At 40.3% G+C, this 24361-nt stretch overlaps 1 protein-coding gene across 1 annotated transcript; it reads right to left on the reverse strand.

Moving 5' to 3' along the window:
- Positions 1-346: 346 nt before the first annotated feature.
- CFAP221 (cilia and flagella associated protein 221) lies at positions 347-23284 on the reverse strand. The gene is made up of 23 exons (XM_068407212.1): positions 23146-23284; positions 22584-22684; positions 21480-21566; positions 21279-21374; positions 20699-20799; positions 18181-18284; positions 15918-16077; positions 15285-15408; positions 15087-15198; positions 14760-14868; positions 14132-14219; positions 11987-12076; positions 10517-10612; positions 8957-9047; positions 7263-7390; positions 6693-6827; positions 5395-5571; positions 3899-4057; positions 3397-3491; positions 2780-2869; positions 2460-2579; positions 1068-1097; positions 347-470 (listed from the first exon to the last, which is right to left on the reverse strand). The coding sequence occupies exons 1-23, from the start codon at positions 23282-23284 to the stop codon at positions 347-349; spliced, it is 2556 nt and encodes an 851-aa protein (XP_068263313.1).
- Between the last annotated feature and the right edge of the window lie 1077 nt (positions 23285-24361).

Here is a 24361-nt window from a genome sequence, read left to right on the forward strand (position 1 = left end):
AAACCAGAAGAATTTGGTCATGAGGACTTTTCACATTTTATTTGAAAACAGTGGGCTGTAAATTAACTACCAAACTATCTACATGGTAGTACTGTGGTTTTCTGGTCCTTCACACCAGGACAAAATGAGCAGGTACACGACTGAGAATTCTCATTGGCACAATTACTGTGTTTGGGGTAATGGTCACAGCGAGTGTCCTTGACAGGTGACGTTACTGGTGGTTCTCTTCTCTTTGCTTAAGAAGTTGCTGACCTCACTGAACATAAGTACATGTAGCTGGGACATAGGAGGCCCCACGCGTTAACAGGATAAGCAGTGCCAAACCATGGACTTTGTAAAACTACTCTTATTCCAGAATAAGGGTTTTATTAAGTGCTTTCAGCTTCATTTTCTCCACATGTTTTTGAACATTCTCTCCGAGCTTGTTGTTTTGGGGTTGAAAATGTCCATCTGGATGGTTGTGCAGGTCTCTGCAAGAAGTTTAAAAAGTCATTTGTATTTATAATAGCCAGGGGAGCTAGTTAAGAATGCTGACAAAAACAAAGCAAGAGACACTCAAACATAATTTCTCTTTTTTTTTTTTATGACCACAGAGGTTATTCTATTACCTATGCAGAACGGGAAAAGGAGTGAAACTGAAAAGAACATTCACTCTTGGCTCGGCCAGTTCGGAAAGCTAACCATCTGATAGGTAAACACATACTAAACTGAGTTTTACATTTTATCTATGAAGGAGCATATGCTGTAATGGCCACAACAAGAGCATCCACATGAAAAACTGATTTGCCTTAAGGATAAAATGCTGAAACTGCTGTAGAGGAGTGATGCATTCTCTGTCATCCAGTGAAACACCACCCCATCGATAACAACAAAGAACCTTCCAGTGACAAAAGAAAAGATTGGGACTTCATTGTTCACTAATAAATGTTTGTTTCCCTCTTTACAAAGCCAAACAAATAGTAAATATCAATGCCCAGAGCGGTTTAACAGAGAAAAGTATTTTCATTTTTGAAGAAAACATCTAAAATTTCAGAAAGAACGAACCTTATGGTTATAAAACTACTTACCCAGGAAAAGCACCATCCAACACTGTATCACTGTGGAGAAAAAGGTCACTGTTTAGTTACACAAGTATCCTAAATCCCCATGTTCTGACAAGCAGAGTGTCATAAACTGCAAAAAGCAGCACTGAGTCAGACACACCTGCATTTTTACAGCAAATTATTTTCAATCAATGCTGTAGGAATCACACTACAGCAATCAGTGTTTTGTGAGAGAGCTCATAATATGTAGCACTGTTTTAAAGTTTAATGGGTGATAGTTGCACAGGATTTGAATATCAAATAATTTCCCTCTAAAATTAAAGAAAATGAGACATTCAAATCTCTTGATGGCTCTGAAAGTTTCAGGCTATTAGGCACATCCTGACATCTAAGCCACACCATGACCACTTTAAAGAGGGGGCAACTGTTGGACAGAAAGATTAATTCACTTGCTCTAAATCACACAAGGTATCTGAGAAAACACAGGGTTAGAACTCAGCACTTTCTCCTGTGTTGCTCTGCAATCACTTATCCTACCCATACTGCCTGCTGCTCAAGCTCTCTGTCCCCAGTGTCCGACCTACCAGGTCATACACCTCCTTGCATCCTTCCTGCAACATCACATACCCCCAAGTTTCACACAGTGTATCCACTGCTGCTTCTAGCCCCACAGAACAGCCGGGTAATTCTGAAATGCTGCTCTGAAACCATGGTGGTAATCATCAACCCCATCAAAGATCCATTTGTCCCTCAGAGCTTTTCGTGTCCTCAGGTTCCCCCCTCAAGGTTTCTCTCCTGAGCTGCAAACTCAGGACATTGGCCTGACAACCCTGGAGGCAAAAGGGAGAATTTGGCCCTTACAGTGGCCAGTTTACAACATTTTAGGGAGCAGGTAATTCTGTGTTTATGAATGCAAGTTATTTTACATGCTATGCTGTATGCCTAAAACACAGTGTGTGTTGGTGGAGTGTGAAGCTCGAACAGCAGAGCAAATGTGACCCACTCCTAGGAAAAGTCTGAGAAAGAAGCACCATGCCAGGGGTAAATTCTAACAGCTCATTCCTCTGCCAGCATTAATAAATACCTAACTAAAAGGGTCATTGAAAAGCAAAAGCCACTGGTCCAAGAACATTGAATATCTCTACAGAGACAAGAAAACTGCCTCAAGTGTTAGATCATATTGATAAAGCTGAAGTCAGAGACATCCAGGCCAGTGTGTCACATCCACAGCTGCTTTCTGAAGTCCAATCCAGAGATTGCATTTGCAGTGCTAATTTGCTCAAAGTACCAGATCTGCATCCCACTCTTGATGGAGCACCTAGAGCATCTCAGTATGACTTGCTATGTAATTCTGAAGGCGATGCTTGTCTTCAGGTTCCTTCGCATTCCTCTGCCATAATTTCAAATTATACCTACCTTTTTTCTTTTGCCGATTTCTCTTTGCTGCCTTCTGAGAGTGCCTGCTCAATTTGTGGAAATTCAGCTCTCACCATCTCTGGAGTAAGAATCATTTTGAACTCTGTTTCGTCTGTCTCACTAAAATTAGTAAGATGAAGAACAATTGGACTTTATCCTTTTAAAACTATTTTTTAGCCAACAAAAAAGTAGTATGTTTTGTGCAAGAGGGATTTTGTGCCTTTGCCTTTGAGGATCTCTTGGGACAGGTTTAGACACATCCATACAAGTGGTTAAGACATAATCAATCACACTGAATACAAAATAGAGGAGAAACTTACTGGTCAATTATGTTCTCCCTGTCTCTCTCAGGTAAGTCGTAGAGCGTTGGTGGTGCATCTCTTGGAAGCATATCTAAACTGTAAGGATCCCTGGGATGGAAATGGTATTAGTTTAAGATGGACAGAGAGTAACTGCACTCAATGCTTATATTTTGAAGTTTCACAGTAGTTGTAGTACAATGAAGATGATGTATATTTTAAATATTTCTGGAAAATCTGAGTACACCAGAAACTGCTGTTATACAAGGGAATGTGAGCCTGAGAGATGTTGGCTACCGCTGGGTACAGGTGCCCATTTGTTAAAGGTTTTACCATTCATACTTCTGCAGGACAGAGTTTGTACCTCCTGGGGTCTTCTAGCACTGAATCAAAAAGCATTCAGGAGAGACGTTACTGAAAGTCCAGACTAGAACTCTCCTTCCAGGGCTAGGTATTTCCTCTAATGATATTGTTCGAGGTCAGTAGGGGTTTTCCCTGTTGGTTTTAGATTTCTGAGCAGCAATTAATTCCACCTGCAGGCCCACTTTTATCTGTGAGACTAGTTACTGGTCAATGTAGTTACAGATTGCAGAAACTAGCGCAGGGTAGGGGCACTGTATATTCAAATACTTTCTTACCTAGGTGTTGTACTCGTCAATGTGGGAGCGTTAGAAAAAGTGGAATACACCAATGGCAAAAATCTTCTCCATTCCATTACTCCACAAATCACCTCCTGAAATGACAAGGGCTACAGCAATCAGACCTCTAATACGTAACACGGGGGAGAGAGGCTTGTGGGACAGAGCATCTGACTTCTTGGCTGAGAATTGAATCTGGGCAGCTGCAGTTCTCTGTATTTAAAAGCTGCTTCCTCCACTGCAAGATCATGAAAATACAATAAACAGTGAAAAGAAGGAAAGAGCAGAGAAATACTCAGGGATAAAAAGATGTGGATAAAGCCTAACAAGAACAAGTTATTCTGATCTATGTACTGACTATTTAGGTGCATGCATAATCTATATTCAAAAATGTCTCCTATCTAGGATGATTCTTCATCTTCCTTTTTGATTCCCTGGAGCAAATTCTCAGCAAGAACACACTCAAGCCATGTACTCACACAATAAACCCAAAAGGCCATACCCTGTGATGCAGAAATTTCTTTTGTGTGACTGGAATACTGGATCCTTTGGGACATTCCTTGGTAAAGGTATATTTTGGATGAGGACAAAGATGATATTCAATATTAGTTTCAGAATAGGCCAAAGGAGGTAAAACTGGAACTAATCCTGGAGTGGGGTTCTAAAAACAAAGAAGAGATTATTTAAAAAAAAATTCTGAGCACCATAAAGAACTAAATCTATGGAAAATGCAGTTCTTACAATTAATGTAGTCTTCCTGGATTCACACCTTTGTCTCATTGTGACTGTTCTGTTCAGTGTGACCCTTCATTTCCTGTCTCTTCCCCTCATCACAGACCCATAACCTGCCTGGCTTATCTATGCTCTCTGCTGTCTAAAATACAGCAATTTAGGTGTTTTTTCCATGTTTGGAAGAAAGAACTATTGCCTGATTACTTTTGTTTCTGAACAAAATCTACTGCTGGGTAGTGTGGGATCAGGCTGTGCCTGTCTCTTACACTGACACAACAGAGGGATGAAAGAGATGCACAGAGGATCTCATCAGTAAGTCCACTGGAGCCCTGGCCACTTGCAGTGGGGACAAGTCTGTATCATATATGTTATGCCAAGACCACCAGACTAGCACACTGGGCTCTGGGCCATTGCAGCTAAATAATGCTGAAGCCAGGCCCAGTGCCATGCTGGCTTGGAGATGCTGCTTGTACCCACACACAGCACTTCACTGAGCTGTACATCTGTCTCTGCCTGCTCAGAGACACCTCAGGGACCTCCAGGCTGCACTGCACTGTGTGGGAAATACCTTCTGTAGTTGGTGCCAAGTAGCACAATCTATGTGACATTTAAGTAACAGAAAATCCTCCCATGCACATGGTTGCAATTTTTTGAATCTCTGTGCCTAATAATTTGGAAACATGGGTTTGGGATGCTATGAGAACTAATGGAAACTCTAAGGCAGCAGGATGCAATGCGAGCAAAGGGTTTGACTTCACTTTTCTCAGTTTACCTAAGGCTCAGGCAGAACTGCAGTCCCCTAGCTGAACAGAAGGAAGAGACTGCACCTGTCCTACCTACCCAGGCAAGAGCATGAGGTTATAGAAGGACTGAGATGCCAAGAACATGGCATTTCTCCTAACATCCAAATGGAGAAGGCAGGGGCCCCATGGTGTCCCAGGGAATCCTGGGATCAGTGACCATTTGTGGAGTGTGAGACTGGAAGGGTCTCCAGTTCTGGGCCAGCACTGGCAACTTTGCCATATCATCCCTCCCCTAAACTGATCAAATTCCACCTTAAAGTGAAATGGTGCCCCTCTCCGTGGGATGAGCTCTGTCACTCCTACCTACCAGGGCTTGCACCTTGAACAATTACTCTCACTCTGGATAGTTTTATATACCAATCTGAGTAAGAAAATTGCCCACCAATTCCACAACAGGCTTGTGATGAAAAACACCTTTTCCCCTCCTTTCTTAGGTTCTTTGTGGAAGTCAACTTCTACTTACAAAAATGCGAAGTGGGTTGCTCTCTGTAGTGTAGACTAAAGCTTGGGGAGGAACCAGATTTAAGAGGCTGATATCCCTTTCTGCTGCTGCTTCTGGGGATGGTTTCTGAATATCCATCCTCTGGGAGACCAGGTTAGGCTGCTCCGCAGGAGAAGCAACTACTTTAATCAACTCATCCTTGAAAAACACAGACATCAAAGGTTTTCAGTGTAGTAAGCCTTTTGGTATAAAATGTTGAGACAAAATTAATCAAATAATTGTAGAAATGTATGCATAAAGAAGTACTTCCATTCTTGCTTTTTTACAAAAAAATCACAGAATTGACAGTTTCTTGATCAAATATACTGAACTTAATGGGGTGGAGAAAAGCTGTATTAAGTAATATACATAACACTGATAGATGAACCAATGTGCAATAAGGGGAAAAGATGCTACAAGAGAGCTTCTAGACTTGTTACACCACCTGAAAAAAAACAAAGCAGATATTGAGCCAAAATCTGCATTGATTTGAACCCAAGGAAGTATTTTTACTTTGATAGGTTCAAGAAGGACAGGGAACTGCTAGAGAGAGTCCAGCGCAGAGCCATGTAGATGATTAAGGGAGTGGAACATCTCCCTTACGAGGAGAGGCTGTGGGAGCTGGGTCTCTTTAGCTTGGAGGAGACTGAGGGGTGACCTCATTAATGTTTATAAATATGTAAAGGGCAAGTGTCATGAGGATAGAGCCAGGCTCTTCTCAGTGACATCCCTTGACAGGACAAGGGGCAATGGGTGCAAGCTGGAACACAAGAGGTTCTGCATAAATATGAGGAAAAACTTCTTTACGGTGAGGGTGACCGAACACTGGAACAGGCTGCCCAGAGAGGTTGTGGAGTCTCCTTCTCTGGAGACATTCAAAACCCACCTGGACGCGTTCCTGTGTGACATGATCTAGGTAATCCTGCTTTGGCAGGGGGATTGGACTAGATGATCTTTTGAGGTCCCTTCCAATCCCGAACATTCTCTGATTCTGTGAAAACTCTAAAATCAAAGGGAAAAGTGTGTAGTGTGCTTGCAGTATCCTCAGTCATAGGAGGATTTTGTTGTTTGAGATATAATAATTTCAGCTGAGGTGATGCATTTCTCTCTCTCTCTCTCTCTGAAGAAAGGGGACTATTGCTGACTATAAGCTTGTTACTTATGGAAACAGGTGAGATTTGTTTTTAATAAAAGCATGCTAATCATACAGCTGTAATAAGGCAACACTTCTACTGAGCTGCACACTGGGGCCACTGAATCTGGCAGAACACATGTCTAACTGGACTGGTGAATGAGAGAAATATGATACAGCTGAGAGAGCTGTACTGACTCACCTTCAAGTCGTAAAAAGGAAGAGTATGTCTGACTTTCACATCAACAGATTTGGTAGGAACCAGGCCAGGAGCACCAGGTGCCTGAAAGAACAGAGTATTTAAAACCCAGTAATATGATGGGCATTTTGTTTTGCATTGACAGTAATCCATCTGCACAGCTGCTTGAAAACATATGGAAATAATTATGGAAACATTTTGTTTGATATTTCTCCTGTCCTTTCTTGGACTTTGGCATTTCAGTTATTTCTTTGCTTCTGCAAAATCATAGATGTTAACTAACTCTGATCATTAATGCATTACTCAATTTTAGAATGCAATTAAGATAATGCAAATTTTTTTTTACTGTTTTCAGCAGCACCCTTAGTAAATCTGAAGTCCTGAATTAATTTGCCAGAACCCCAGAACACTGGTCACATTGTGAAATTTTAATAAAGGCAGTACTGGGCCTGGGGCCAACACCTTCAACAAAATTCTATCATCTTGAGTGTTGGCCACCGTTTTAGTTACTATACATACCAAATCACGGTGCAATTCATGGGAACTGTAAAAGCGGGATTCAAAAGGCAATACACGATCTTCAGATACGCTGGAAGAAAAACCCTTACATTCTTCACTCTTCTCTGGTTTGCTGAAACTCCTTCTTTCTGTCATAAATGGAAAGCAAATATTAAGATTTTGTAATATATCTTAATACAGTTTCAAAAATAGAATCAAGCTACAAAATAAATTTAACATCTTCCTAAGACAGGCTGTGTCTAGTCATTTTAATATAAAAAGGTAATATTTCCTAAAGGCTTTAAATGGCACATCTACAAGATAGCAGGCACAATACCTAGACTAGCAGACAGATCTAATTTCCCCTTTTCTAAAAGGACTTTACAGACCACTCATTCCAGCATGGTCCTCTATCTCATTCCATTCAGCAAGGCAGAGACAAGTGAGAAGGCCTCTCTTACACTAACTGCCATTACACCTTCTACTCAAAGCATCCCTGCAACACCTACACACTGGGAAGTAAAAGTACCTACTTGCAGAAGCAGGAAAAGGCCTGATATGGAAAGGTATTTCAGCAGTTGTCAAATTGTATATGTACAAGGGAGTGGGAAATAAGAGAGAGTTTCTCTTCTCTCCCCAGTACACCCAACTGTGCCTCCCATCCAAGACCAGTTTCCTTCTACAACTGTTAAAGAACAAGTGACTTTTCACTTTCATTTCACTATAAAGAAAAGTGATTGCTTGAAAGCACTCATATGAGAGAACGGTAAGGAGGACAACTCAAACCAGCACTGGCCACCTAGCCATGTATCTCTTGGTTCCTTCCATCTCATTTCACTGAGCTCAGGTATCTTGCCTTCATCACATTCAGTGGTCTTTCCCTCTTCCACCCACCATGTGATAAGCTCCTCTTATCCTATGTCTCTAACCTCTTGGGCTCCACCTGATCTGTTTACCTACCTTTCTCATATAGTTCCACCCGCCCTTTCCTTGTTTCTCAGGCCTATGAGTAAAATCATAGAATGGTTTGGGTTTGGACCATTAAAGATCACCCAGTTCAACCCTCCTGCCAGGGGCAGGGACATCTATCACTAGATCAGGTTGCTCAAAGCTCCATCCCAACCTGACCTTGAACACTTCTAATGATGGAGCATCCACACCTCCTGCCCTATTATTAAGTAGATAAGCTGCAAGGCTCTTAAGAAGAGTTAATCACATTTTTAAAATCTGGTAAATAACACGTATGAAAAATAGACATATTTTGACTACAGCCATTTCTACCTTTTAGTAGGGCCTGTTGTGATAAGACAATGGGTAAAGGTTTTAAACTAAATGAGGGTAGATTCAGACTAGATATAAGGAAGAAATTTTTTTATGATGAGCATGGTGAAACTCTGGAACACGTTGCCCAGAGAGGTGGTAGATGCCCCATCCCTGAAAACATTCAAGGTCAGGTTGGACAGGGCTCTGAGCAACCTGATCTAGTTGCAGATGTCCCTGCTCATCGAAGGGGGGTTGGACTAGATGGCCTTTAAAGGTCCTTTCCAACCCAAACTATTCTATGATTCTACCTTGTCACACTTCTTTTTTGCTGCAAGACTCCTTTGTAAGGACTCTGTCTTTACATTTATACGTGATGCACCTGACACACTGCAGTACAACCTGAATTATCTGAATTCGTGGCCAAAATATCAATTTGTTCTTCTACTCCTTACCAGACACAGAGCCCTCCTCCAAACCTCTGGCTTCTCTGGTTGGCTCACGGAACAGAAGCAGTAAACGATTTAGCCGAACCTGAATCACAGTCTGAGAGAATTATTTTAAAGTTTAATATTAAAGCCAAACACTCTTTTTAGTTTTAGAGCCATAGAAATATACATACATTACAACTGTATTTATTCTACATAGCTCAGACATCTCTATTTCAGAAGTTTTGCTATAGTTTTCTGTTCAGGAGGGAGAAAATGGGGAAGGATAGATGTAGAATGGATCACAACTCTACAGTGACATTAAACAACAAAAACAATTCAAACCTTACAGGTTAATTAGACTTTCTTTGGCTAGGTCCTAATCCTTCAACTGTGTCTATTGGCATATACAGATTTAACAATGGGTAAACAGTCAGTTGATCAGGGCCATAGGAATACGTGTGGCTTTGTGAATGAGGAGCATAGGTAGTAACTTGCACTGTGCAATTTGTCTAGTATCATAGATCGTTACAGGGTAACAACAAAGAGTCCTAGGTTTTAATACCAAAAGGGGCCATTTAGTCACCTCCTTATTTGTGCAATATAGGAAAGAGCATTTCATTTCAGGACCTGTAACAAGGCTAATATTGTGAATAGATTGGAGAAGAATATCCAAACTAGATACGGGAGAGCGGGAAATTTCCATATTGCTTCCTGCATTTAGATTTACCGGGAAAAGAGCAGCAGAGATGCAAGATAATATTTAAACCCAGTGAGATAAGTGATTTTACTGATTAGTCTTTAGCTTCCAGGTTGAAAGAGATCTGAGGAGGTCCTAGTCCAACCTCCTGCTCCAAGCAAGGTCAGTGATGAGATCAGGCCAGGTTGCTCAGGGCTTTATCCAGTCTGGTCTTGAAAACATACAAGAATGTAGACTGTACAACCTCTCTGGGCAACCTACTCCCATGACTGACCATCCTTGTGGTGAAAAAGGCTTTCCTTATACATGGTCTATACCTCATTTTAATTCATGCCCATTGTTTCCCATGTTCCCACCATGCACCATTGCAAAGATTCTGGCTCCATCATCAATAACCTCATCAGAGGTGTTGGAAGGTGCTGCTCTCTCCCTTGACTTTCCCTCTCCAGGCTGAGTGTCTCCTCACAGAGTCTCCTTCACAGAGTGCTCCAGACCCCAACTGTCTTGGTGGCTCTACATTGAACTCAATCCAGCTTTTATTGATGTCTTTCTTGCACTAGGGGCTCAAAACTGGGCACAGCATTCTATATGCATTTTGAAATCTTCTCTTTTTGTGCAAAAGTATCTTTTACTTCTTTAAAAAAAAAAAAAATCTAAATTCATCTGCATTTGTTTAGTGCTGATTGCAGTATTAAGCACTAGCAGAAGCACCAGCTGAATACAAAACTTACTCCAGATGCTTATTTCCTGGTGAAGCAGGGATATATTTATCAAACTATCAAACCCCTGGCTAGCTGTGAAGACTCCTTACGTGCTAGTTTGCATGTTCTTTTGTGCTATTTCCAAGGCATCATGCCATCACACTGCATTCTGGTTGTTCACGTTACCTTGTATGCTGCTTGTTGGAATTTCCTCAACATCATCTTTCTGTTGTCCCAAGGGTCATTACGGAGCAAGTCAAATGTGGGATGGACGCTTGGATGCTGCATAGTATTTTTTAAAAAAAAGAAACAGAAAAGAAAAAGGACACCCCTCTTACAACTAGAGAAGGGAGGAATTTTCTCCAGCCCAAGCCATTCCTTGGTCTGAATCCATATGTTATTTCTAAACACTGAAATTAAGTCAAGTAAAAACATTTGCAGTATTGGCATTTAACCAGAAGCCTTCACTGCAGGGCTTAATGGGAGGTAATATTTGCAGAAGCAGTATAGGGAACGCAGAGATAATGTAGCATGGTCTGCATCCACACAAATGACAACCACATACTATGACTTAAGTGCAATACATGGGCAGTCGGACAGTGGAGAGAACAGACTAGGTCTCTACCGAGTACACACTTCATCTTGCACAGATGTGAAGTTGGAATAGCTGTAAGGGCTCAAACCAGGGGCCCAGCAAAACCAGTATCTCGTCTCCAATAATGGCTGAAGCACATACCTACAGAAGGGGGAAAGATCGGTGTAAACTTAAGAGTGATAATTCCCCAGAACAACCTCCCCACATCTAGTGATCTCTGGCTCTGGACATAGTTGAGGGCAGAGGTGATGTCTCTATATTTAATGCCTTAAATTGTCAGAATGCTCTTTGAACACAAGTAAATCTGTTCCTTGATGCATTAATCTCCTCTCCAGTTTTAAATTGATGCGACAGAAGAACGTGGCACTAGAATAGACTCCAGCAGCCCCAGAGTACAGTATCTCTCAACAGGAGGGCAGCTGCTCAACCAACATTTAGATTAGGAAGGTCCTCAGAACACCAGCTTCACACAACCCCATGCCACGCCTCATTAAACAATTTTCAGCACTTTGTAACAGACATAAGAATATAGTAAAAGGCCAACTCCCACAGCTATGATGTTCCTCAAAAAGGCAGCAAGGAGCCTTTGTGTTGCTAACATTCAAAATTCCTTCAGTAGCAGCGTATCTATTAAACAAAGCTCCCAATAATCCTAGGAAATGGATCTTAGGAAGTACCTCACACCACAGAAAAGGACAAAAAAAATTACCAGAAAGGTTCCTGTCAATCTGACCTGCAGGTGAAGGCTGAAAATCTTGTGATATGCTTAACTTTATGTTTAGGCATGAGAGAGCTACTCCTGAGAGAACTTTCAGGAACAAGCAATGTGAATCTCAAGTTAGGCCTGCAGATTTACACTTGTCTCTCATATTAGATCAGAAGACGAGTTGTGCGTGTAGCACAGTTCTTGCCCTACTGTACCAAAAGTAAAATGGAAAACAAGAAATTGACACAAAACCAGGAATATTAGGAGGAAAAGCATTCAGTGCCAAATACTTATGGCCGTTTGTTAGCTTAGCAGGTGATAATAACATATAGCAGTCAGTAACATACGAACAAACCTCGCCAACACGCCGAATAACACGTCTGAAAGAAACCTGTACTTCGTTCCTTTGAAACTCGTGTTCTATGATAGGATCTCCTCTTTGGATCTAATTTGTCAACAGGAAGAACAATCACATTAGTACAAAACGTCCAGTGAATTCTTTCCTCCCATACAATTAGGGGAACTTGATTACAATGTAACATTCTGTGACAAAACACAGACTTCATTCCCTTCTAGGGAGTGATTATTGCAACCCTTGAGCAAGTCAAACAAAGTAAAATAATGTCTTTTTAGGTCTGAGTTTCAACCAGATTCCTGTCCTAATGAAACACAGTTCGCTAGGCATAGCCAGAATCAGCCAGAGAGGGGTTACAGAGCCAAAACCATAAGTTAGCACCCGAACAGATCTTCCCAGGTGACAGCGCTACAGAAATTTCCTGCAGCTTTCCCATGTTCTGTGAACATCTCTCTCATGGTTTCTAATGGTGCCAGCTCTTTAAGCTGTTCATGTGTGAAACAGTTTTCTACTAATACCACTTCACTTCTTTGAGACCCTCTCAAAATGTTCAGGCATGCTGGATGAATACCAGTGCTTCTTTTCATTGTGCCTCTTTCATCCCAGTCCTACTTGCCTATTGTTTCCTTTCCAGGATACCATTATGTCTGAAACAAAGACTTCAGGGTTATTTTGCAGAGTGAAATTCCCATGATTTTCACAGACTGAGGTTTTAGTTAGGACAATGGAAGACAGACCAATTAAAGGTCTCTCTGTCAGAAAGTCATGGGGGCAACTGTGAAACCAGCCAGAGATCTCCACAGCCCCTATAATCAACAGGTAAGTAAATACATGTTTCTAAACAAAGTTAACATACATTTAATTCAGTGATACAACAAGCTCATATTTTAGATCCTCTTTTTACTCACTTTGTCCTTTGTTGGTGTCTTCATTTAGCCCGCACCCAGGGCTAAACAATAAGCAGTTGTTCTATCTCCCAATGTCCCTTCCCCAACCAAGAAAGGGAATTGGGAAAAGGAGGGAGACTTGTGGGTTAAAATTTAAACAGATTTAATAAAATGAGGAAACCAGTGTCAATACTAATACAAAACACAAAATTATACTTAGCCCACAGAGCAATGGCAAGTCACTCCAGGGATAACAATTGTTGAGAAGAAGAAAAAGGTGTAGAAGAAGAGAGCAGAGCAAAAAGCTCCCCTATATCCCCCAAGCTTTCCCTTTTATAGTGACCCTGACAATGTTACAGAACACACCTGTGGGCCAGCCTGGGGCAGCTGCCCTGGCTTTCACTGCTAATGGCCTTGATCACCATCCCACAGCTGGCCACAAACTGAAACAAAAGATAACAAAAACTTGATTCTATAAATTTTATCCCCATGAAACCAGGACAGTTGGTATTAAATGTTTTAATTAATTCACAGTGCCTAATTCAGTGTATAAATTAAGTCTTGACCCTATATATAAATAATCTTACTCCCACAAATAGCTCGTTGGATGTCAGCAGGATATCAGAAACTACTCGAATATCCAGGAGGCAGGATAAGAGGGACAAGCCCCACCTGTCCCTGAGGGCTGTGCCACATGGGAGAAAATATTTCCTGCCACCAACTATTGCTGCTGTCACCTCCATGGAAGATGACCTGCAGTCTAGGATGACTGCAAGAAACCAAAGAGAAGGAGGATGAAGGTGTAGAAGAACAACCTGAATTATCTCCCCATGGCTCTGAGAGCACTGACTGGGTTTAGCTCTTTGACTGTGGGCCATTCAGGACATCAGCTCTTCAGAGAGGTAAAATATAAAGAGAAGGTTGGATGTGGCCATGGTTCTGACAGGATTACGCTGCAATGTTGCACTGTGATGTGGCTGGGTGTAAATCTGCTAGGTTGGGCAAATATCTAGTTACATTTCCATTAATAATTTACCCTTCTTTCAGTCTACCTCCAAGATAAAACCACCTCAGAAACAGTGATACACAGGCATAATAAACATCTAACTGCAGGAAGAAGTACAGCTAGTACAGGTCTACATTGATGTATTAAGAAAAACTGAAAACATAGAGGGCTTGATATAATTCACTAGTGCACTGCATAATCTGAAAATATAAATTTGATTTTAAATTTGTAGAAAAAACAGCAAAGACTAACCTTGTATTGCTCTTCTTCCCTCTGTCGGTTTTCAATAATCTCTTTTTTAAATTCCATAGAGATTGGATCTTTGCCTTTATGAACTTGCCTGCATTTACAGTGGAGGCAAGAAAAATGCTTTACTTAATGCACAGTTTGCTTTATTTAAAGGCTAACAGACTGATTCTCCTCTTCCTAAGATGTCTAGGGGTCCATAACATTCAGCATAAGAGCAGATCTGTGCATTGCAAATGAAACCACGGTGTGCTTACACACACGACTATGTGTTTTGCTTTACGCCATTTAATGTACATGTGCAATTCTGTTCACTCTGTTATACATTTTAGCCTTGATTTATTGACAACCATGACAACAGCTTCCTTTGACCTTAAGGGCACTAGATGAGATGCATGAAAACAAGGTTAGGTGAACATGGTTTTCAGCAGGTTTCTTTCTGAACACAACCATAACTCAAAGACCTCACTGGGTACTACTATGGATTACTACTGAGACTGCTCTTAGGCAGAAGAGAAAAAAATGAAATTAAAACAACAGTAACTTAGCTGTAAAACAAACTTACCAGGACATGAAATGGCAGCATTATGCACTTGTGGATATTGCGTTGTTAATGGGGTTAACTAACACTCACCACTTCAGATGATTTGCTTCCTCTTCCTGAATATTTTCTTTGACTTTTTGTTGAAATATGGCTTTCTTCATCTGTGTTGTTTTTATCCCTTCACTGCCTTGGCAAAGGGCTGCGGGAATATCAGAAAGCTGTATCACACCTCAAACTAGATTGAATTCTTAATTGGGAAATCCACCCATTGATAACTGAACTCATTAATATAAAAACTAAGGTGAGATTTCTTACAGAAATTACAATCACATCACCTCAGCAATTCTGAAGCTGAGTTTCTCATCAGAAACCTACAAATAATGCTAAGACCAAGTTTATGCTGCTTAATTACATTACCTTCTTTCAAGTCCTTAATCTTCAATTTGCCTGGTTTTTGATTCAAAACAGTAGCTACAGCATATGGATTTGACAAGTCTGTGGGGAATCTGAGGTTCTGGTATTCAATTTCCTGCAAGATATAAATTCATAGGAAGAAACAGAAACAAGGAAGATCTTCAGCCCAGAAAAGTACTTGTGATTATTATCTCTTCACACCTTTACTTTTTGAATAGGCCTCGATCGTGGTTGACTGAATCGGTCTCTTCTCCACACCATGGATTTTCCTGCAGATGCAGCTTTTTTCTGTGGATGACTTTGTTGTTTGTCAAATTGTTCTTTTCTGGGAGTCAGAAGGAAAGATATTGCTCTTAGAAGTACTCTGTAAATGACATATAAGACTAGTACATGCATTTACATCCCCTTTAGACATACAAGGAGACTAGAAATTTCTCTCCCAAATTACAACTGGAACCAAACTTTCTAATCTTCAGAGTTCACAAAAAAGCAAGTACAGCCCAAAAGACTATTGCTCAAAAAACTCTGTATCTTGCAAGGCCTCAGCAATAATAACATAGAGCAGGCATAACAGAAGCTGAGGATGCTCAACACTTCTAACTTCTAGTTATTTTTATTTTGGTACAGTTTCACTTCATACAGATTAAGGGTGTTCTGAGCAAATGATGTAAGAGAGCAGGTACATGTATTAACAGTCAAATTACATTAGTGCATTTTAAGTGTCCATAGATAGAAATGCTTAAAATGATTACAGTAAAATGGCATGAAATCCTATTACATAGGTATTTTTTAGCACTGGGCAAAAATACTCAAAGATCAGTCAGCCACACATACATGAGACCCAGATGTGGTGTTGATGTTCCCGTGAATACACATACATAGGGTTTTGAGTGAAACTGTGAAATCCATAACTGCATTGCCATTTGTGCTGTTCCATACTCAAGTGGGGAATATTTCACAGTTAATTCCACTTTCCCGTTGCCTGGAATGATTCCTGTGATCAGAGAAGAAAAACAATAAGAGTTCACCTAATGTGAGCCCACTTAAGTATGCTGAAATTGATTCTGGACTACCTTTTTTTAAACAATATTAATGTTTCAAGGGATGGCAGTAGGCCTGGAAAATATTTCAGGTCTTAAAGTGTCTTTCAGGAACTATCAGTAGCCAGATAATGGGAGATATTTTGCAATAGCAGAGAGATTTGACAGTAAGACTATAATTATTTTTTGCTATTGTGAAAATTATTGACTGTTTATATGCAGAAATTCTTCACTTGCATCTGGCAGTCTTAAGCCTCTGGCACCTCCTGCTTACATGAGCAAATCATTATAAACATATTCCTCTCTGTTCTTCCAAGTTTGGGGAATCATCTGGATTTGATGCATTACTTGTCTCCACTTCCCTTATTAACTATTCCATTATTTTCTCAACCACTTTAACCACCCTTCATATCCCTAAACATTCAGTGCAATCCCAGGATACAGGGCCTGATGCTCCTCAGCATTTCTGCAACCAGGAGTTTATTCAGCTCATCAGAAATATTAATTTCTCATCTCTGTAAAGTGATCAGTGCCTGAATTTCTGCATCCTGTAGTTTTAAACATCAGGTAGTTTCATTGGGCGTTTTTTTGTGTGTGTGTAATTTGTTAGAGTATTTAATCATTACTGATCTCAGAGCACAATGGCTTGAGTAGGAGCTGAAACATCTTAGTGCTTCTTAGATGGCCTTCAGCACCTCAGAGTCTCTAGCTACCAAAATTTCTGACTTAACTTTTACTGAGTTGATGTTTTTTTCTGGGATTTTTTTGTTCCCCTCTCTCCCAAGAACTAAGCCAACTTAGAAAGCATTAACTAGTAGCAGCCACTTTGTCTATGACCGTGCAAAAAGCCAAAAACTTCCTGATGAATTTTACACCTTTTCCCTAGTTTTACTCAATTGTAATATCGTTTCTTTCCTCCCTTGATATATCAAAACTTCTTTAAGCACAAAGTAAGAAACAGTATTATTCTGAAAGAATGACCCAAACCAAGGCAGCAGCATAGTTCATCTTTGTGAACCACACATCTGATAGAGCCCAACTATTACCTGTGAAGAATGAAAATCTAACTGACAAGACAGGGCAAATTCATATCACTGAACATACAGGAACAACAGCAACTTTTTTTGAAGTGCACAAGTAATCAAAGTTTAAATTCCAGTGTCACAAACGGCACTGAGCGCCAGAGTGATGACGGTTTTTATTTATTTAGATCTTCATGTATTTTCATGGAATTGACCAGACTGCCTAAGTGAACTATGCAGCCAGGTCTCATTCACTTACACATTTTTCTCAGAACACCTGGACACTTACATGCTTCTGCCAGCACCTGGCAAACCTAATAATGGGAGCAACTGACTTGCAAATAGTGATGTCTGCCTCAAGACAGAGCCCTCTCCAGCATTAGGCATGAAAATAGCTATGCCTCTTGTAAAGCCCATACATAGAGATGTAGACTGAATCTAATATCCACTGCCATCCCATGAAACACCTGCAGTGGTGTGTTTTGTGCCCATCACTGTAATGGCTCCTAAAGCAACAGACACAATTCTATCAAATTCTTCCAGATCACTAGGGAAAACCAGGTACAGGGATATGTTTGACAGAGCAGAGGTCACCTTTTATTTCCTCTGTGCCCCCAATCAAGTAACATGATGCATATCTATTCCACAAAGACAGGTATCTGTTCCTGTAATGGGGCAGGAGCCAGACAGTCCTTGGGGAAAGGTGTGACAAAGAGGTGAATGCTGGGGCTGGGCTTCCTGCCCCTCTCCTTTCCAAAGGCCATACCAGCAAAGAGAGCAAAGGCCGGATGGACTGTTTGGGACGCCCCATATTTAGCCAGAAGTCTGTGGCTGGGTATTGACAAAAGAAATCTATGAGCCACAGAGGGCTATTTGCCATGAGGCTGCATGTGACTAATATTTACCAGCCTGCATTTACCTGGAAACATTTTGAGGCAAAGGCTTTTTCTGTACAGCACTGAATACACTATAACAAATAAATACACTTAATAAATACAAATCTAATGTTTAGAATTTTAAATAAGTTTAATCTACCAAATGTTGGCTGGACAGTGAAGGCTCTGTGAGGCTGAATAAAACCAATGTGGAATTCAAAATCTATTGGACAGCTGCACTGCAACGGGATAACATACTCCTTACTGAAAAGAGAGAGAGGAAGAAAGAAATTAATGAAACTACAGTGGATCATCAATTACAGGATGGAAAATTATATTATACACAACATGCACTGAATTTATCTGTGTTCAGAGGGATGGGTTACTTATTAATGTGAAAATAGTAATTCCTCATTGTTCCAAAATAGCAAAATATTTCATTATCTTTCACTCAGTGAGGAAATCAGAGATAAATCTTGATTTGAATGCTGGATATTTTACATCTTGACTTACTTTCTCCTACCCATATGGAATCTGATTACAGAAAAAAGTTATAAAATTTATGTTTTAGAAGTTATTTATATGTACCCTCACATTCTTACAAACTACAATATCTAGCAAGTACAAACAATCCACAGTGGAGCAACAATAAGTACAGAACCAGAAATCAGCCTCCTCCCATTGCCCTCCTTGTAGAAGACAATGAGAAAAGACTCTGTGCAGTCTTCAAAAGTGTTGAAAACTCCAGCGTCAGAATGACTGGTCTTTAACCACCGTAGAAATAATGATGCTGTGGCCTGATTTTCATAAAAGCCCTTTATGTCTCACACTGGTTGCGTGAGGGGCATTAGCACACACCTTTTCAAGCTCTCTTGCTTTTGTATGCATCTATTGTCACTATCAAAATGAAACACTAAAGTATGGGTGTAACACCATCCACCATCCTACAAATCAAGACCAATTTACCCAGGCTTATTTCTGTTTTTTGTAAACTGTCTGACTGAAATCCTATCCTGCTGATTAACAAAGAACGTGTTATACACAGTGTTCCTTTGGAAAGCACATTTTGAAATGCCTAAGGAAAGAAACAATAGCAAAGTCCTTTTTTCTCTGCCTTAATATGACCTGTTCATGAAGAAGACTTAACAGGAGACTGGGGAGGCAATTTCTTTTAAGATACAGTGCAGCTTGTACAGAAACCAAAGTGCCTTAAAAACAAGATAATTATGCTGCTTGTTGCCTTGTGGACCTTCTGTACCTAAGGAGAAAGCTGGGTTGTAGAATATAGGTCTTATCCTACATTTATGGAAGTAAAAGACAGTTTTTCCATTGACCTCAGTGGGCTATGGATTGAGCCCATAGTCCCTTGTGTTCTGTACAATACCAAGTATCTCAGAGACCTTTCATTTTTAGGAAAGTTTTTAATAGCCAAATGATGAAAAATACTGGTAAAAACTAAGGTTTGAAACCATCTGTTTTCTCTTCAGGAGCTCTTCCAAATTCCCTCCGGGGCATCTCTGAGCATCCCTGTTGTGTTGAAAAATTTTCCCATTATTTAAAATTGTATTTTGTACTCTATCTAATCTCTTCTCTGTATTCTGAGAGGATGAAAATTCTGTATACTTCAGCACTTGTCATAAAAATGGAGCAAATAAACAGAATCACATCATGCCTAGAGGCACCCAGAAAAGTCAGGAGTTCAGTCCTGTGAGAAAACTGTAACGTCACTTCTGATGGATTCACTAGAGTTTAACAGATTAAGGGGGATTAGAAAAACAAATTAAAAAAAAGACACAAATGTTCATTACACAATGCTGGGCTCATTTTTGCTTCAGAATTTTGCATTTTCCTTGTATATGCCTTGCCTATTCATATTTCTGTACTTCAGTAAAATTAATGAGTTACTTCCAACTCACAGGCTAAGACAAAACCTAGCTGCTAAGACCTTCAATTCCTAGAATTCACTCAGATCTTTACACTAACACTAATCACCATAATTACACCTAATATACTTGATATACTACAGAACTAGACCCTAATCAACAGGATCTCCCTTCTCCTTTTCCTCTTGCTAGTTCCAATTAAGAATTATTACCTATTACTTCATGAGAATGGTCAGTGGTACATTTATGCGACAGACAGAGAAAGATGAAGTCTATGCCATTTAGAGCTCCACATCAGAAGATCACTTTAAATATTTTTAAACAGAAGAAGCAAATCTAATAGCTGATCAATCTCTGGACTGAGGTTAGCTATTTTCTATCACTTACACCTACCATTACCAGCTCCTACCTTCATTTCCAGAACCCTTCATCTTGAAAGGAAGATCCATTCACTTAGGACTTACTAATGCTAAAAAGACATAGCACTTGGGAGTGTACCAATTATGAACAGCAGCCATATTGCTTCACCATACGATGAATGAAGTGTGTCAGCACCAACCTAGACTAACCGAAACCCCCTCTTCGATCTATGTGTATGTTTAGCTTGCACAGTGTTTACTTTCCTGTGAATGTGCGCACGAAACAGTTCATATATGGAATTATTTTGCAGTCCAGATGGTAGCTGACTTCCTTAAAGCTTCAAAGATGCTAAGTTGTACAAGTAGAGGAAAATGAGATTTTTCAGATTTTGTGCATGTCTCACAAAACGTGGACAAATACCTCTCCTTAACTCACCTCTTACCAACTGGTACATCAGACAGATTTATAAATGATGGAAATGCTACAACATTCACAGCAGGGTAAGCATGCACAGGAACAACTAATGTATCTTCTCCCTGAAAAAAAAAGGGGGATAAATATTTATTTTTTACAATAATGTTATGGAAAGAAAAAGTTTCTGTGGTAGTTGGCCAGTAAGTGGGCATAAAACACCTTCAAAATCATCACTGTGTTGCGCCTCGGGATACTGATATTCTACCTGCTCTCAGTATCCATCTGACTTTCCATACTTTCAGCAACTATCTAGAGCTCCTCCAAGCCTGCTCAGCTAAGATATTACATCAGTGTGGCACAAAGACTGATCTACTGGCAAAGAATAACAGAATAAGGAAGATATTCTACCCACAGCTCTGGGATGTTTACAGAGAGAAAAATTTTAAATGCTTAAAATGAAATACTCCAATCCAGACTTACTGGGAATAAACCCACGTGGCTCTAGGAGATTAACTGTACCTTTACTTTATCATTATCATCATGTCCTAGTAGTTGTTTCATTCCATTACAGCTGTAAATATATTTTACAATAAATCCTCACCTGACAGTGAATTCGGATGCAGTCATAGTAATACCGCCACTCATCAGGACAAAAATCAACAGTAACCACATATGACAAGCCAGGGATGAGCCGGTGCTAGAAAATGACCCAAAAGAAGACAGAACACATGTAAAAGCTGCTTTTCTGACACAAAACCAGTGCTGCATGCAAAGAGCAGTGTGAAGGCTTTCTGACACTTACTGTTTTGTTGTATTTGATCTGAAAATACTTTGTCTGGGGTGGTATTATGTGAGGGTTTATTACATCACCAGAAATATTTATCAGCTTCTGTAGAACAAAAGAAAACCAAAACCGCACAACACTTCATAAGAGGTCAATTGAGAATGCCAACTGTATTTTTTGTGAGATCATCCATAGCACAGAAGCTGTACTAAACAAGGAAGTAATAATTTTTACTTTAGCAGAAAGAATTCTGAATACGCTCTGAATTTAAAAGAAAATTATGTAAACCTTGCACCCTGCATTTTTATTCTTTCCAAGTCACGATTCCTTAGCTAGGAATAACAGTTAGTCTTGCTAAAGAAGACGCTACTGTTGAATTAAATTCTGGTCCTGTTTTGCTTATGTGCAAAAGGAACAAAAAATGAAACAACTTATTGACTTCACTTTTAGAGAGGTCCGAAACAACAGAAATTATGTAATATCCCATGGTTTTGTTTTGGATCACGAGGCAACAAACCTTGGGATAGTGACAGTTTGGCCTGCAAGGCCTCCTCCGTCTTGCTTACTTTCATTATATCTGGAGAACCTAGTCCACCATAATCACCCAACCTCTGCCCCAAAACACTTACCACATGAATAAAGAAGGCAGACAGAGGGAAAGCAGAGAGAAGAAAAGGAAATACCCAAACTATTCACAAGGAAAAGTAATCAAACCTTGCACTAAGTTTCTTTCCGTAGATTAAATTGTTCTTAGCAGAAGGCCAGAGGTGCTTTCAAAATGTTCCCACTAGTTAACATGTTTGCAGACACAGTGATGGTCCAAGTACATTTTGAAAACAGTCTCTTATGGACTTAAAGCATGAATCCTTCATTCATGATGTGCAAGTCACATATCACTAACACTGCTCTCAGACACGGAAACAGAAAGGTCAAACAGAGACTGTAAAGGACAGTGATGCACACAGCATGGTACTCGTCTGTTTTGTTACCGCAGGGCCACTGATTTTAAGTGCTGCTTTTTAGAGCACTCCATAGAGCAAAAGGCCTCACTACCACAAGCAGTCTACTCAGCTTCTGTTATCCTTTTATGAGCCCCAAGAGGATCGCTGCTCTGACACTTACCAGTGTCTGTTGGTGATGTTTTCCAACTTCATACCCTCCATAGTGTAACACAGCAGGCTCAGCCTGGATAAGCTTGCTCCTCTCAAGTTCTGAATAGATCTCTACAGAGACAGATAATAAAAAGTAAAACACACATAATGATTGTTACTTATATTGCTTAAGTATATTTATGTTGCACCCAATGTATTATATACATTGGGTGCAACATAAATATGCAACAGAAAAAAATGAGACAGAGATTATTTCTCCTGTCAAGTAGGCATCACTCTTTCAATGGAAAGTTAAGGCAGCATTTACTGCCCCAGCAGAGCCACGATCCTGATGCCAGTTTATCTCTTCACATCACGGCTTCAAGAAGCCACCCCAAAACTTTAGGGTGAGCCAGAATTAGTACAGCCACTATTTCTTTCCTGACTACCTCTTCTATGATTTGGGCTCACAAGAAGATGCAATTTAAGCAACAGGATGGCAGTTTCGCCTGTGAGTTGCAAAAAAAAATAATAGCAAAGTGCCTCCTAGGATTGCTGCATGGTTGGGGAACAGTCAGAGAGCAGAAGCTTACTTGATTCCAGCAGGTGATTGGGGACAGCATGTCTTTCTGTAGGTTCCTCCACTAGGCTGCCCAGAAGGACACTGGATATTTTCCTGAAGGATTTCTTAGGGATTGTGATTTCTGTGGAGGCCGATTGAACCACATCCATGTTAGGACAGAAATGGAGTCCAAATGGTCATAAAATTCCTCAGCACCTGGGGGCAAGTCAAAATAACATTATGATCAAAGTGTCTTCCCTTGCACTGGTAGTATCTGTTGCCTAGAACTGCCTAAAAACATCTAGGAGAGGGAGTTACTTTTTTTTCCTTCTGAAGCAGATTACTCTGTGTGTGCTAAGTACAAGGACAGAGTGATTCCAGGAAACCTTGCTCCCACCACAAGCCCTAGCATTTTGGGCAAGTTCATCTATTCTAGGGCTTACTCAGGACATTTGGCTTTCAGGACTGTTTAAGACATCTGTCTTCCTTCATGTTCCCCAGCATAGACAAGGAGAGAAGGTTCTTCTGATAATTCCACTATCCAAAGTGATTTCTGCGGAGATGTTCTTCCAATCTCTTCTGAGTGTTTGGGTTGTTAACTTGCAGATTCATTTTTAATTTTTAAATATTAATATGAGTGATAAGAAAATTGGCACTTGAATCTTTTGTTTGGATAGCATCATTTGGGTTATTTGTTCAGTGAAGATAACTGTAAACCCAGAAGGCCATGGGTATTATAGATCCTGTGTTAAGTAAGCACAGTTATCAGAACATAAACTTCTCTAATGACAAGTACAAATATTACACAATAAGGACACCAGACACAATCCATCCAGAAGAAATTATCTTCATAAATATAGCACATAGTCCTTTGCTCTCCTACGAACCAGAGAACTGCACGGAGAAAAAGACAAGATGTTTCTGGAAAAAGTACCGAGTTCAAAAGCTATACTGGGTTTTTCAACCCTCAAGAAGGTAGTTGAAAACCCTTAATTTTGTAGTTGTTCTTCATGAATGGGATGGTGGGCACGCAGCTCAGGATGGTGCCACATTAATATCAACGCACACTTGAACTCACCCAGTGCTAGACAATACATACTCCTCCTGCAGGCTCCGGTCACGAGGCACCTTCCTGCTCCTGGAGCAGTGGCACAAAGGCCGATTAGCTGCTTGGACAACAGAGTTCTGTTGTAGGATCCACACTATGGCAGCACTTTAAGATTCGACAGCTCCAAAGTTGGAATGGT

The sequence above is a fragment of the Nyctibius grandis genome, chromosome 9 (genome assembly GCF_013368605.1).
Source record: "Nyctibius grandis isolate bNycGra1 chromosome 9, bNycGra1.pri, whole genome shotgun sequence".
Taxonomy (NCBI): domain Eukaryota; kingdom Metazoa; phylum Chordata; class Aves; order Nyctibiiformes; family Nyctibiidae; genus Nyctibius; species Nyctibius grandis.